Below are 16452 nucleotides of genomic sequence, written 5' to 3' on the forward strand. Positions count from 1 at the left end.
TTGCCAACAACTGCCAAGACACCATTGAATGACTTAGTCAAGTAGGGAATTGTAGTCTCCAAGAAGACTATCACTCGAACCATGTACAGGAGTGGATTGGGAGGTTGCAGAGCAAGAAAAACTTCTGCAGAAGAGACAGATGAAAGTATGTTACTAACAACTTGGAGAAATAATAAGCGTACTGGAAGCGTGTCCTTTGGTCAGATGAGATGAAACTAGAGCTCTTCGGCCACAGAGACTCTGCTTACATTGTAGGCCTACAACCAAAGAACACCGACCCCACAGTGAAACACGGTGGTGGGATTATTAGGCTGTGGGGATGCTCCAGTGCATCTTGAACTGAGGATCTCATCAATGTGGAAGGAACTCTATCTTGCAACACAGGAATGACCCAAAACACACATCGCTCCTGGGGAAGAACTCGACTGAGAAGACCAAAGTGAATATTATTGACTGGACTACACAAAACCCTAAATTGGATCCTACCTAAAATCTGTGGGATGAACTGAAGACCAAGTTCCATGCCAGAAGGCCATCGAATCTGTAGGAGCTTGAGAGATTCACCAAAGAAGAACATGCTCTGCAACCTCCCAATCCACTCCTGTATCCAGCAAAAGGGATTCACATTTGACTTTTTACATCAACTGGGCTAATAATTTTGGCACTGATAAGTAAAATAACATAAGCATCCAAAATAAAACTAGGATGTTTGGAAAAGCTTTGTTAAAAATTGCCTGCTCTGTGTATCAGTACTTTGGAAAAAGGGGAGGCTAATAACTCTGTCCTCATCTGTATCTGTTGGTTTTGCCCAATTTGTACAATGCAATTGTTCCAAATGAGCTCAGATATGGAAAAGTGTACAAAAAAGAAAGTGCAACAAAATATAATATTTAACTGATAATACAGCCGGTTAACAGTGCTGTGTTAGTATAGTTTTTGCAGCGCTTTAGAACAATCTTACACATCATCGCCCATTAACTGTAAACTGTTCTTTAGTCAGTACATGCCACACTCCACAATGGACTAAAACTATGCAAATTCACCATATCAACCTCCACTTTCAAAAAAGTTGATCATAAACTCAAACATGTAGTGTACTAACAGCAGACAGCAGTGTAAAAACAACACAAAAAGTGCAGGAAACAAATCACATTACAGCAGTATTTTCCCTTAGTAATTCATCTCTGCATAGATTTCATTTAAGACACACACAGGTGAGAACTTAGAACAGTACTATGAAGGGGAGAGAGAAGATGTACTTTGATTCGGCGATGCCTCCAGCTGTGGGCTTCTCCCAGTGCGTGGGTGTGGAGGAATCAGTAGGGAGCTCGGGTGTTCAGCAGTCATTCAAGGCTCTCACAGAGGCACTTATAATGGGATATAAAAGGAAACAATTAGTATTTGATCACCTGTCAAACAGGAAATCAGCATTAGCATTGGTAACAAAGAAAAAGCTGGCTTCAACTGAGATTTTGACATGTGTGGCTGCATTTGCTGGAATTTAATAGCTTACACCTAATCCATCAATTGGAATTCATTCCACAGTTTCAATTAGTGCATTACAGCAGCAGGAATGTTTGGCCAATCCGCTTCCACTGTCACCACTTCTTTGTTCACCAAAGGCAGTTTCTCATTTTAAAACCAAGCTGACATAAGAAGAAAAACATCAACCATGCCGCTGACATTAGCTCTAATTTGTGCTTTTTGTTTTTTTAGACCAGACAAACTGAAAGGATTTTATTTACAATTCCACATAACATAATAATTAATTTCAGAGTGCAATGTGACCTTTAAAACAGGCCTCAGGGAAAGCTCCGTGCCTACCCAGTGAGGTGGTACTGTATCGCGTCCGCTGCAGAGTGGCGTAACCCGGCTTGTCCGCCAGCAGGACGCGGTGAGCTGCAGGGATCGTGACTTCTCCGTTCCTCTGCAGGGAGGCGCACCTGCGAAATGTCAAATCTAGTTTCGTCTGGATGTTGCTGGAGCTGTGAGCGCGTTTGATGTCGACAGGGTCATGACTTCCAGCCTTTCCGTTGACCAGCTGGACTTTGCAGTTATGGCCATCGCAGTTGGGCCCACCGGCGCCTTTCCTCTCTTCTAGTGCCGCAGCAGTCAGAGTCCCGTTGGAGAGGGACAGCTTGGCTAAATTGCTACTCGCCAGCCTTCCCAGATCTTCATGGTCTTTCAGGCGCTTCTCTTGCCCCTTGACTGGTGACCTTGGAATGTCTTTCTTCAAGAAACCGGGCTTAAAAAAAGAGAAGAGACTTTCTTGGCTCCGACCTTCATGTCCTCTTTGCACCCTCCTGTCCTCAGGCTGAAGGACCATCTGTAACAAGTCTTTTTGTGCCCTGGGAGTCGCCCCTATGTGGACCTTAGATCTTCTCAGTGTAGAATCTCTGCTCGGGGGTGCGCTGTGGCTGAACTGACCGCCTAGAATGGCCCCTCTCTGTAGCTGGAACTCCAGGGTCCTGCCCTGGTCTGGCCTCGCTCTCTTAGATGATCTCCTTCTCAGAGAATCATCATCTCGAGCTTTGACATCTTTGCTGCCATTATCGCCTCCATGGCCGATGTTTCTCTCTGCAAAAGTTCTGCTCTGTCCCTCTGGTATTTTGGGGGAGTAACAACTTTCAGAGCTGACTCTGTCTGTACAGCTGAGGCTGCTGCCGCTCGGTGGACTGCAGTCCTGTCCTGCTTCAAAGACTCTTCCATGGGGGTTTCTTTGTGGCGGGGTAGCCACCAGCGTGATGATGGGGTCTTTGGTACATCTTGGACGCCGACCGGACTCGAGATACTCCACCAGCTCTCCAGATTGAGTCTGGGCAGAGTGCTTGATACGGTCTCTGGAACCAAAGGACCACCTCAGTGGGAGAACTTTGTTCAGGGTGTCCTTGGGCTTAGTTGGCGATCTCATGCTTACACTCCTGCCCTGGTACCCTCTGACAAACTGATTGTTTTCTGACCCATCTATAGGAGACAAGACACGAGACAAAGTTTAAAAAAAGAAATTGACATGACCTGGATAGATTATTGTTATACCAGAATGCAAAAAATGCTTCCAAGGAGGAGGAGAGTTTAGGATGATATATTTGTAAAAATCTGCATGAATCTGCAAATTTTGCATGATTAACAAAGTCAAAATAGTCCTTATTTAAAGTTGGGGAAAAACTTATTTGTAGGTCTCCTGAGTTACACAAAAATGAACAATCTCTGACTTTCATAGTAGTTTCATTTTGATGGAGAGAGACAGAACATCAAAGAAAAATGCAGAAAAACACATCACATAAACATTATCTATTGATTTGCATGTAACTGAGTGAAATAAGTATTCAACAACCAAACCAGAGTCTGACTCTCAGAGATTGTGGTTGTGTTAGATTGGTGTGAATGAAGCACACAGAATACATTTCATCCATTCCAACCTCTCCACCACCTCTCCACTCACTGCTTAATTTATTTTTTAATGAAATTAAATAATTCACATTGATATATTTTTAAAATATCTTTTTTTTTTGGGCAAGACCAAAAAACTGTCAAAGGACGTCAGGGTCAAGATTATAGACCTGCACGAGGTTGGAATCACATCAAGATCATCAGCAAGAACAACAATAAAATACTAACTCAAAACAAGGAATTGTTTTCTCCTTTTGTTAAGATGAGAAAGGAGTTAACCAAGCTTTCCATAGCTTATCATTGAGACTGGATGCATTTGAATACAAGTCCTTTGGTAACAATGTAGCACTGTAAACTATAAAATGCACCTCATCTTTTACTCTTAAAGGGTTTTTTTTGCCTTCTTGTGTTTTATACAATATACCAACTATACACATTAGTCCAGATACCTACATGTTTCCACTGTTTTGGGAGGTTCATCTCTAAACACTGGCAACTCAGGAGACTCAGGGGCTTGTACGGCTCCCAGAGATCCTGGCACAGGTCCTCCTGACACCACACTGCCCCTCTTACTGCCCCCTGTCAGCCGGACCAGCCAGTGGTCAGAGGCGGACGAGCTGGTGGAACCTAAACAGAGGAATGAAAATAATTTGTTTTGTTGCTCTGCAGTCCAATAATAAGCATGCACATTAAGAGAAAAAGACCAACTACAGCTCCATTAGAAGAAGCAATCCTGCATCGAGATGGCAACAGATCTGTGATTGTGGAGTAGTATCTATTTTCATCCATTAGGAAAAACAGACATTAGGTAGAAACTATGAAAAAGAGCGTCTCTGTGACTCATGTAAATAGAGACTGGCAGCAGGTCTTGTTGGCTATTAGCTACAACACAAGATGAGGCAGTGAAAATGAACACTGATGGGGCTAAAAATAGAGTTTTTACCAGATAATGAGGGTGTGAGGTGCAATGACACTCTCATGTTGCCTCCATTAGTTTTATATTATATGAATGAGGTGTAGCAGATTCCAGCCAACTAATAATAGCAAGGCACTCTGCAGCATCTGAAAGGACTGACCTGTGACTGAGGAGCTGGCAGACCAGGGGGGGATAGTGTTTCTCCTCTGGTAGAAGAGGATGTAGGCTCCACGTGTGCACACCTCCGCCTCTGGAACTGGCTCAGCGCTGCTGTCATCATAACTGTACCACTGGCCGTCAACAGAGTTCCTGCAATAGGCTGAAATTACAATGGAAAAAGCAGAGAGACCAAACTCTTTGATTTCTGCTAGGCTCCGGCGAAAGGATGTCACTGCAGTTGTTTCTTTATTTGACTAATTAATGAGTGAAAAAGTGGTACACAGATGGGTGTGTCTGTGGGAGTTTGCTCATAAACATACACAGGAAAATACACAATGCATGGGTAATTGGATCCTTAACTGTCTGTTCAGCTTTCTATTAATACCCATGCTGCGGCTAATGACCAAGGCAGCTGATAATATGAATGCTTTTCTATGTCTTTGCCACAGGGTGTCCTCACTGGGCTTTTAAACAGATTGGGCTCTTGTATGGATCCTTTCTGAGACTTGGGATGGCTCAAACTGGAAGTTCTGGAACAGCTCATTTCTGGCAGCTTGTCTGAGATGAGTGCAAGTCAATTACACTGTTTCTTCTCGCACTTGATGTAATTCTTTTTTACCCAAAGTCCTCTCAGTTAAATCCTTTGAGTTTCTATTTTTTTTATTCTATTGCTTACTTGCAGTCATTTAGTTGTAGGCAGAGGACCTGTTTATGAATCAGACTTACATCAATCAGCATGTCAGCTGGCGTCTAATGATGGTGGTGGTCATGCTGTTTGTTTCTGCTTCTTCAAGAAGATCATTTTCGGGGCTTACAATGTCAATTTTTATTTTATGGAAGACTTGCCGAGGTTAATTAAGATCCTTGCTGTCTTTTTTTATTTTCTTTAAAGTCACGCCGATGTGCAAGTTTGCCCAGACAGAGCCATTTAGCATGCACTGAAGATCTTTTTCTGTGTGGGCGATGTTAGTGCCGTCATCTACATATCGCAACTCCACGAGGGCTGTGTGGGAGAAATCGGTCTTGGCCTTGAAATCATTTTATTTCATCGCCTAGCTTGAGCAGGCGACCCATATATCATAAGGCTACTGCAGAAACCTGAGTTCTATCTATCCCAGGGCTTTTGCTGCTTGTCTTCCCCCGCTCTCTCTCCCAGCTTTCCTGTTCACTCTAAAAACTTCTGTCATAATAAATGTATCCTCACTTTTATGGGAGAAAATGCTGCAGCCTTCTCTGGACCTGAGGTAATTTAATACAGACTGAGGTTAAGTGGAAAAGTGCTCTATGGTTGTAAAAATCAAAATTTGAAATTCTTTTTGGAAGTCATGACACATCCTCTGAGTGAAAGAAAAGAAGGCCACAAAAGCCACGCACATCTCACAGGATAAAGTGTGAAGGCCCAGTTTATACTGAACGATGTAGCCTATAGAAAGGTATCGTTATAACTTATGGTGCCAAAACTGCTTTTTCAGGGAAAGCCTTGCTTCTTTCATCTGCGTTACAGCATCATGACAGTTTGGGTGAGGGGTCAAATACACCAATTACTCACAGCATTAAAACCTGGAGCTGGTGCAGAGAAAGACCGGTTTCTGGAATGTTCTTTTTTACTGATTTTCGGACTGACTTTATCTGCTACTGTCACTATCATCTGAGCGCATGCCAGATTATTTTAAAACAGCCTCTGTCATCCCTCTGCTTAAAATCCCCCCCATAACGTCCGGAGATCCCACCGACAATTACAGGCCCATTTCCAATCTTCTATTCATTTTTTGAAATCCTTAAGAAAGCTGTGTAAAAAATTCCGGTAAGAACCTTGCAACAAACAACTGAATTTTGAATCTCACATCCCACAACTCATCCAGTCTTGCTTCCTCAGATAAAACTCAGGTTTTACATAAATCTCTGATCTCCCCAGCCTATCTTCAACTGGTCCAGAAAGCAGCGGTTAGACTGCTAACAAGACTTCGCACAACCTAAAAAATCCCCATGGTGGTGTGGTGTAAGAAGTAAGAAGGCCCTGAGTTCAAATCCACCATCTGGCTGGGGCCTTTCCCCCCAATGCGTGCACGTCACATGCACTTAGTGAAATTAGCTTAATTGGCGATTCCAAATTGCCCATAGATGTGAAAGGTTGTCTGCCCTGTGACAAATTAGTGACCTATCCAGAATCCCCACCTCTTGCCCAGTGGCAGCTGGGATAGGCTCCAGCTCCAATAGGATAAAGTGGAAAAAAATGGATGGATGGATAAAGCCCTACATGGCCAGGCTCCTGTGTATAAAGTAGAGCTACAGAGACCTTAAAACTGCAGCTCTGATCAAGGTCTCCTAACGCTCTTATTTTAAAACCAGAGGTGATCACGCTTTTAGGGTTGTAGCGTCTAAACTTTTAAACAGCTTCCCTCATCCTAAGAGGTCGACTGAATGTGTGATTTGTTTTTAAAAGAAGGTCAGCTTTTCTTAAATCATCTTTAATCCTTTTGCTGTGATCTGTGGCCTCTGCTTCTCCTAATACGTGTACAGGAGTTCATATGCAGGAATGAATTTACATCTATAAATATGGTCACTTGGTTTTAATGTGTTTTTATCTAAACTGTGAGGGACTTTGTTACTGTACAAATAAAGTACAAACTTCTAAGTACATTTCTTAGATGTTACCTGTGTAATGTCCACCGTGCATGCCTCCGTGGTGGTTGCACACAGCATACAGATCATACAGATAGTCAGGAGGAGCCAGGTCAGGTCGTCTGCTCTGCTTCCAGCCCGGCTGTAGAGGGTGCTGATGGGCGCCGTGGCTGCGATGCACCACGTGCGGCGTCATGTCCAGGCCCACCAGGGGGAAATGCACGAATGTGGTGAGCTTGTTCCTCCGCTCACCCACCTGCCTGAAGCGCTTCAGATGGAGAATGAGGATGTCTGGCAGGGTCCACAGGCTCATCTTCACCATGCCCTGCTGCAGCTGCTTACAATGGGGGCACTTCCAGGCATCATCAGGTGCCAGCTGATTGGAAAAACAGAGAGGAAGGGAAGCAGAGACAAAACTGGCGTTTAAATATTTGACAGTCTCTCAAAAATCCCTCTTCTGCGTCATATGTTTGCAAATCAGTTTTCCCCTCCTGTTTTATTGCATTCTTATAACGCACACACTGGTGCAGCGAAAACCTGGAAATTCTTTCTTCCTTTGCTCGTGGAGCACTCGGCTCGACTTTGACCAAGACGTACATTTAGAATCTGTTGCCATGGTTACTACTTGTGCACACTTTTCTCGCTTCCCTATGTTTACCATCCTGAATACTGTGAAGTGATGAGCTGTTGCATTCAGCAAGGTCATGCACTCAAACTTTACAAAGAAGCGCTGAAGATTGTTTATCGCTTTGTTAATGTCACATGCATCGCAAATAAAGCACGGCTGCACTTTTCGCTGACACACAACAACAACGACCATCTCATTGCTCAAAAAATACTCTGTGAGGCGAAAATCACCTCAAACATACGGAGAATCTCAGAAAAAAAACACATCCTCCGCTTGCCTTCTGTACCTTTGTAAATGTTTGCATTTGCTTTCTGGACTGCAGTGAAAAAAAAGATAATTATGATTTTATGCTTTTATCTTCTTTTTTATCAGGTTTAGAAAGGAATCAACACCTGCAATTTGTAAAAAGGAATTTATTTATACAGTGAAATATTGGTAAGTTGGCTAAATCAGAGGAACATTTACCGGCTTAGATTGAACAGCGTCTCCCTCGAGACTGCAGCTCCACCAGCTGGTAACAAAATGCAACTGTAACAAAAAATGGATTCAACTACTTTCTAATCTACGTCTACTCTTAATTATTCTAATAAAATGTAATAATAAATTACATTCATCTACATCTCCATGCAAAAAAACACAGGAAAAAAAAGTGCCTTTTGGATGTTTTACTGGGAAAAGAGACATTTTTGTCTCTGGAGTGTTTGGCTGAACGCATCACTGAAGCACATGGACAGTCATATGATTCTGACACTCCACATAATGGGAACAACCCACTTAAAAGCTGTCTAACACTGTCATGTACTGCCCACAGAGGAGAGCATGAACAGACATTTGACATGTTGCAGTCGATAAAAATACTTCGCCTGCTTGTTTTTACCTCTTTACCACCTACTGATAGACGATAGACAAACATAACCTTTCAAAAACAAACATTCCTTTCCCGTTTCAGTCAGCGTCAGTGTGTTGTACGCTGGCATATCTACATGCAACAACAACTGTCTATTTTTGAACTACCTGATTACTTCCTGATTTAATACCAATACAAACACAAACACGTGGAGCCAGTTCCACACTGCACTAGTTCAGTAGCAAAATGTACACAGCTCAGAAAAATGAAAGGAAACCTTTGAAAACACATCAGATCTCACCTGGAAAAAACAAACTTAATGGATGTCTATACTGATATGGACTGGAATATGTGTTAGGATATAAAAATATGTCACATGGTGTGACAGAAATGAAAATGATCAAAAACACCACAAAGAGAAGAACTGACGAATAGTCCGTTTTGGCAAAATTTCATCGCAGCAACTCAAAATGTTACTCAGTACATGCTTGTATGCATGCCTGACGACATTGGGGAACACTCCTAATGAGACTATAGATGGTGTTTTTGAGGATCTTGTCCCAGGTCTGCACCAGGACCTACAATACTATGACCAGAGCCAGTTATTAAGAGACATTCACATTAGTTTCCTGCTGGAGGTCATTTTGTCACTCTGGCAGTGCTCGTCCTCTTACTCCCTGTCTGTCCAGCTCTCCTAGAGTAACTGCTTGCTTCCTGTAATCTTCTTCATGCTCTTGAGACCATACAGGGAGACGCAGCAAACCTTTCAGGCAGTGGCAGGTATTGATGTGCCATCCTGGAGGAGTTGGGCGATGTGCGTGACCTCTGTAGGGTCCACGGTGGTTGGTATGGTTCCAGCACTTCGAGCATTAGCTCTTGTTCTATTCGAGCTCTTGTCTCTTCTTATCGTTTTGTGCTTGTGGAGATTAGAAGCACTGCTGGTGCTTCGGCGTTGGTTTTGCATCCTTGGTTTTTATTCAGCCTCGATTCCTATTCTGAGTTTGTTAATTATTTTTAGTTCCTTCAGTGTTTCCCCATCTATTCCTCCATCTGTCACTGCAGCTTCAGCGCCTCCTCATTTCAGTTATAGTGGCTCGTTCATTTCCTGTTTTTATTCTGTTAACTCATTTCCTCTGGCATCTTGTTCCTGGATTTTACTTTCTGTCTGTTGACTATCTTGTTTTTCTTCAGCTGAGCCTTGTCCCCCACCTGTCTCCACTTTATTGGTCAGCCCTCTGAGTATAAATAGTTCTGCCTTCTTCTTCCTCTTCGTCAGATTGTTTGTTGTACTTCCTGGTTTGCTTGTGTGGGTTTTCAATGCGGCTCCTCTCCCCTGCAAGTGCCGTCTGTTTATTTTGGATTGGTTTTGTCACTTTGGATTTGTTACCTCTGCTGGCCAAGCTATCAATTTTTAATAAAACTTGATTGTTTTTTTTAAATTCCTCATTCTGCTCTGAATTTGGGCCAAACTTTTAGTTGAATCTTGACACATACAAAACAACTTGCTAACTTCTATCCCATTGTTAGCTTCAAATGTTAAAGTGTTTTAATTGTGTCTAAAGTCTTTGTCTTTCCCTGATGGGTATCAGTAAGAAACATAGATTAGATGGAAATGTATTCATTGATTGATCTATCAGCATTAATATTGTATTATATTAAGATATTAATATTTTCTTTTATTTTTGTGCACAAGTTACCACTTTAAAAAAAAAAAACAAAAACAGAAATCAATTACACAGTTTAGGCCGCTGAACTAAAAGAGCATAAGCAGCAACACATCTGTGCTGTACTGTTGTTCCAAACTGTAAATATCTATAACAGCACACAGTCTACCTGTTCCTCTTTGGTGTAGAGCTGGAAGCACTCATCCAAGGTGCAGCTGTACTGCTGTACATGCTGCTGTTGCTGATTCCTCACGCTCTCCGCATCCTTCACCACCTCCTCCTTAATGTTACCGAAGAGGCTGCGGGCACAAAGAGTTAGTTAAGGTTAGCGCGAATGCTAAAGTGATACTGAAACAACTGGATGCACAATGTACTGACCAGTCTTTGATTCTGTGTTCCCACTCGATAATGAGCTTCACATGTGGAGGGCCTCCTGAGCCGCACAGCTTCAAAGCTCTAAAAGACATCAGGATCAAAGGTAGTTGTGAGGCATCGGTACAACGTGACATCGATCCTGTCAGCAGGACTACTCCATCTGTTTTATTTCCATCAGGCTTTTCTAACATTTGCTGCAGTTTCAAGTTATGACACATTTATCAATTTACTGGACTGTTTAAGTACATGTGCACTGACGCTTTCAAACCACTAGGTGTCAGCATCGTTGTTGCTTTTAGATGGGACATAAGCAGTTGATGTTTTGACTCTGAGAGAGATGAACAATTTATCCCCACAAAATTAAACATAGGAGTGAATGTTTATGTGAGATGTGCAATACAGATGAACATATCTGAAGTAGCTGATGTTGATTTCAGCTTGTGCTGTTAGACTGCTGTCATCCCATTAAGACAGAACCTTTAAATGTCTCCATTAAAAATCAACTTTGAGCATTTCTGAGGTGCTGTGGAAGCTGTCGAACAAAATCAAAGTTTCAAAAGAAAATTAATAGAAAGAGCAGGAATCTACCAGCAGCTGTCATTCGTTTTTATGGCAGTTGTGATATGTGTGACACTATGCACATTATTATTTTAAGAAGAGCATTCTGTTGTCGGTACACAGATACAGAAATCTTTGAGCTAAAGTCTTAGATCAGGATGCTAAAACATGCTGATGGTAAGCAAGTGCAATTCCTATAATTGACACCATCTAGCTAATTATGGCAGCATGCTAACATTTAATAGTTAAAGAGACACCCACTAAAATAAGACTCAGGGGATGACTGAAGTCAGTAGGTGGTGCCGTTTCAATCTGATAGTGGTTCAGAGGTTTCACTCAAAACCAAAGTAGTTGCCATCCAATATTTACATCCATGCTTTAATGCTAACATGACCAAAAAGGTGCTAACAAGGCAATCTCTGACCTGTGTGACATTACACACAAACACAAACAGTTTACAGAGGCCAAAAGAAGTGAACAAAGTGTAGTGAAGCACTTGCACTAGAACACTCTTGCCTACTTGATATGGGCTGAGTTGGGGACAGAACATATTTCTGAATCATTAGAGTTCAAACGCTATCATTACACGAGATTCTCGGATACAGTGTGCTGCTTTTGCATTTGCATTTCAAAAGATTTCAAAAGCATTTGCCCCCATCAGCACCATTCAGTGAGTGAATGAACTGTTCTTCGCAGCCACACAAATGGAAGTCCTTTAAAGACCTTGCCAAAATGGTCCTTTGAAACAGCAATTCACTTCTGCAACTGAAAGCCATCAGACATGCGCCTGTAAAGAAAGAGGAAATGTCTGCACATTTCAGTCACTGCTGTGAAAATCAAAGCCAATCTTTCCAGTAAATGTGATATACATAAAAAAGATGAAATTAAAGCCAACTTTGCCTTCAGGACAGCATCAATCAGAGAATGCTAAACTTAGCATTGTCAGCATGCTGCTTGTAGCTTTTATTTTCAAGAAACCTTCTGGTTAGATCAGAGAGGAATTCAAATCCATTCAAACTGATTAAATTAGACCTAACATGAGTTAGCTTATTGAAACAGGTTATTGAGGTGAGTTTGTTGGATTTCAAACATAATACCAGTCATTCCACAACTCAGGAGATATTTACAATGATCTAATAATTCTTTAGACCAATAAAATATGAATATATCTGTCAAGGTGTGTGCTGTAGTAGGCAGGATGAAGGACAAATGCAGGACCCGTACACGGAATGAAAACTTAAAGTGTCACCTTTTATTGCGGGGAAGACTTTCCATAAAAAATAAACTCACAAAAAAACCAACCAACCAAACAAACAACAGAAAAAACTTGATCATGAAAACTAGAAATTAAACTGGAAACTTGAAAATAAAAAACACAGACTAGGAAAACAAACTAGGAACTGAGAACTAGAATTAAGCCAGGAACACAAAGAGAGAAAACAGCACGATGAGGATATCTGGATTCCTTATCTGGAAAACACGGGGCTTTAATACACAAGGGAGTAACGAGGGAATGGGAAACAGGAGGGAAGCACAGCTGGGCTAATCTGACATAACGAGACACAGGGACATAGGACACGGACTACCAAAGTAAAACAGGAAGCACGAGACATTATAAAGATTATAAAGAGGCAGGATAGACACTGAGACGTGGAAACATGACAGACTCTGGAACAGACAGAACATGAAGCACAGATACAGAAGGAACTAGACGTGGAGCACAGGAAGACATAAAGACCGAAAACTAAGACTAAGCATGCAACTCGCAGGGACCAGAAACTGAGCAGAAACCTAGAAACCAGGAACAGTAAATATAATACAAAACAGAAAAGCATAATTCAAAAAGTATAACTTAATCCAAAAACACAAAACACTGGGTCACCGACCCAGGACCATGTCAATATCAGCCTTATAGTTTGCTCAAACGAGATCTGTCGCACTCAGTTTTATTTATATAGCTTCAATTTACAACAACAGTCACCTCAATGTGCTTTACATTGTAAGGTAAAGACCTTATAATAATAGAGGAAACCCCAACAGTCAGAAGACCCCTATGAACAAGCACTTGGCGACAGCGGGAAGGAAAAACTCCCTTTTAACAGGAAGAAACTTCAGGCAGAACCAGGGTCAGGGAGGGGCGGCCATCTGGACTGACTGGTTGATGGGAGGAAGACGGGACTTCACTTATCTAGTATAAACCCTTACCAGTTGGCTAGCTACGCAAAACTAATAATTATCTCACAGTTCTGACTGTCCTTCCTATCCTTGATGTTCAGAAGCAGTTCTCAATGCTACCACCACCTCTTCTGTACTATTAGCATTTTCTAGATGATAGGCATCCCAAACAGTTCAGTTGTATAGCTGCTCTGATGGAGTGCTGCTGGGATGGTGGTCCGTTCAGCAGGTTTTTCCGGTTCTACAGAGGACATCTGAAGTCTTGTTCTTGATCGCCTCTCTTAGCTGGGTTACACATTTTGGTAAAACTCCTAGAAGACTCTGATCTCAGTCTCCTTGTATTTGACAGTGATTGAGGCCACTGCACTCCTGGGAAACCGCAAAGTTTCAGATGTGGATTTAGACCCTTCTGCCGATCTACGCCTCGCCTTAGTTTTATCACGGGAGCATACAGAGTTATTCTTGGATGTTCACAGCTTGATCTTTTTCCTGATGTGTGGAGTCAATTTTTGTACACTTTACAGCCAATCCCTGCAATTTTCCACTGGTGGACTCTAATCAAGTTTAAGTAGACACCTCAAGGGCCATAAAAGATAACAGGATGCATCCGATTTTTGGGTCTTTGTGAACTCTGTGTTATCTGAGGTACTGGAAGTTTTTTATGCTCCCAATCCTGGTCTTTGTCTCCTTAATGATACCTCTGAAATCTCCTTAAAACAAATGCAATGCAAAATGTTGTTCGCTGGATTCACATCTGCAAAGAAGACTATTACAAAGCAATGGTTCTGTCCTGACATTTGTATGGAGTCATTCTGGAGACGATGTCTTATCCGTGTTATTGGTTTTGAACATACCACAGCAAAATTAAATAAAGCTCGACCCACGACTGTTGACGCTTGGAAAATCTTCTCATCCAGAGTTATCTCCTGGAAGAGGCAATAATTGGTTTTAACTTTGTGTTTTTTGTGTCTTTTCTTTGCTGTCCCTATGCCTTGTTTGCTAATGTTTGCTTTGCTACTGCAGTTTACAGTTGTGCTGTATATGTCTGTACCCCCCCCCCCCCCGTTTTAAATCAATAAAATGTTGATCACAAAAAAAAAGGTAACAGGATGCATCTGACCACAATTTAAAGTGGTACAAAATAGCCTCTGTATCCTTTTGTGAAAGGGAGAGTTGAATTTTTGAGAAGTGATAAATTTTGAAATAAAAATCTAATTATATAAAAATACTTTACACACTGTCTATTCAGAGCTCAGGGAATATGTTCTGTGACCTTTCGCTTCATGCACGCTTTCAATTTTTTGTTTGGCATAAAAGTTGCTGCAGCTGTGGGGGCTCCCAAGAGCTGCAGAGGAAGATTCAAGTTTCAACAGGAACTGCAATTAACACCCCAAAATAAGAAAAAGTCATTATGAGTGAATAAGTGATAATTGGAAGAACCAACACATAACATGGGGACTTGTTATGCCCTGATATACGCTAACTTATAAGATTCAAGGCATCCTGACCTGTCGACAGCAGGGTGGTAGAGAGGCTGCCCATCCTGAGGTGACAGGTAGCTGTAAAACACAGATCCCCCCACCACACGGATGTTGAACAGCACTCTGGTGTTCTGAAAGAGGAGCATAAAACACACGGTAAACACACGGACAGCATCAGGATACTTTATCATACAGCAGCACCTCCTGAATGTCTTTAACATCTCTCAGCGCCTCTCTATAGATACTGTAAGTGTTTTATACTTTCTGGATCTCAGCAGTATTATTAGATAAATGCATCTGCATGTAAAAATCAGTGTTAGTTTGCTCCTTAAGACGTTCTCACATACACCATTTAAAAACGTAATGTGCTTTTATTTCTATGCAGTGTCAGGTAAACAAGTTAAAGCTCACATTTTCATTCATGTTAGTGCCGTGTGGCTACATGGATGGTTAATTCTTCATATTCAAATACACAAACTCACTGATTAGCTGTTTAGCATAAATAGCTGTGGCCAACACAGGGTCGACCCTTTCGGCGTTTGGATTTCTCCCCCTTTTTTCTAATAACCACACAGATGTTCACAATAGCTGCTAGTTTATTATTTCTTTTACATTTCCTACCTACGCTGCTTATTGCTTTTTATATGATTTATCACATTTTGATGCATTCTCAATCATCCAGGAAAGTAAATCAAATGTTGCAGGAAAGTAATTGCAAATGTACTGTTTATAAGATTGGGGAAACCTGCAGTCAGCTGAGACTGAAGAAGTCACCTGGATGAGTGACGAAATGTTTCTCCCACAAAACGCTACGTCCAGATGAACAGAATCAACTTTTGGAGATTTATCACATTATTTAAAATCACTTGGTGAAGTTAAAGCATTGGGCGGTATTCTCTTCTCTTATATTTACAATCTAGCACAAAGTACAGCCGGCCTCAAAGAGCTGCTATTATCGCTGCAGACTTGTTGTCTGCATGTTACCACAACAACTACCAAAGCTCTGCTGCTTGGAGTTGAGTGTTATTATTCATCCAGTCAGGGTTTTGTGTACTGATCAGGCAAAAATGATGGCTCAGTTTGCCGAGCGCAGACCAAAAATAATTATTTTATGAACCTAATACGTGAAAGACAGTCGGCAGCTATATTAAGAGGTTGCTAAAAAATTTCAGGATTAGAAAATCACGAGATTATTTGCAAAGGCAAAAAAAAAAAAAGGCTTGTGAAAACTTCATTTAGTCACATAAAAGCCTTTTATTTATCAAAAACCACTTTACTGTCACACCCTATAACACTAAAACTACCTGGAAGGTCAAGCTTAACCACCTAGCCTCCCACCCACAGACATCACAAGTCAGAAAAAAAAAGAATAGGAGGAAAAAGGGAGGTGTAGAAGTAGCAGTGTAAGAGAACAGAGACAGAGAGGGACTCAGTGCAGCTGGTAAACTATGGAAATGATCGCATGTCTAAAAACTGGGTGAGATGTCTGTTTTTGTGTGTGTTTTACCACACGGTGGGGTTAGGGGAGCAGGATTTTTGGAGGCCATCATCTGGTTGCCTAGTCACAAACAAGATACCTGAGCCTTCAGTACTGATTTGCCTCTTTGTAATCTTCTGGAGTTTTTTTGGACACCGAC

General features: G+C 41.6%; 1 protein-coding gene across 2 annotated transcripts in view; it reads right to left on the bottom strand.

The window, feature by feature from the left end:
- Positions 1 to 610: 610 nt before the first annotated feature.
- Positions 611 to 16452, bottom strand: part of usp43b (ubiquitin specific peptidase 43b) — an 85164-nt gene continuing 69322 nt past the window's right edge. For both annotated transcript variants that reach the window (XM_080905770.1, XM_080905769.1), the window contains 8 exons: positions 14843 to 14946; positions 10605 to 10682; positions 10396 to 10525; positions 7121 to 7463; positions 4467 to 4625; positions 3844 to 4017; positions 1825 to 2964; positions 611 to 1367 (listed from right to left, as the gene is read on the bottom strand). In XM_080905770.1, coding sequence (XP_080761896.1) covers positions 1357 to 1367; positions 1825 to 2964; positions 3844 to 4017; positions 4467 to 4625; positions 7121 to 7463; positions 10396 to 10525; positions 10605 to 10682; positions 14843 to 14946 — 2139 coding nt within the window. In that variant the 3' untranslated portion in view covers positions 611 to 1356. The remainder of the gene's footprint in view (positions 1368 to 1824; positions 2965 to 3843; positions 4018 to 4466; positions 4626 to 7120; positions 7464 to 10395; positions 10526 to 10604; positions 10683 to 14842; positions 14947 to 16452) is intronic.

The sequence above is a fragment of the Rhamphochromis sp. 'chilingali' genome (assembly GCF_963969265.1).
Source record: "Rhamphochromis sp. 'chilingali' genome assembly, chromosome: 15".
Classification (NCBI taxonomy): Eukaryota; Metazoa; Chordata; class Actinopteri; order Cichliformes; family Cichlidae; genus Rhamphochromis; species Rhamphochromis sp. 'chilingali'.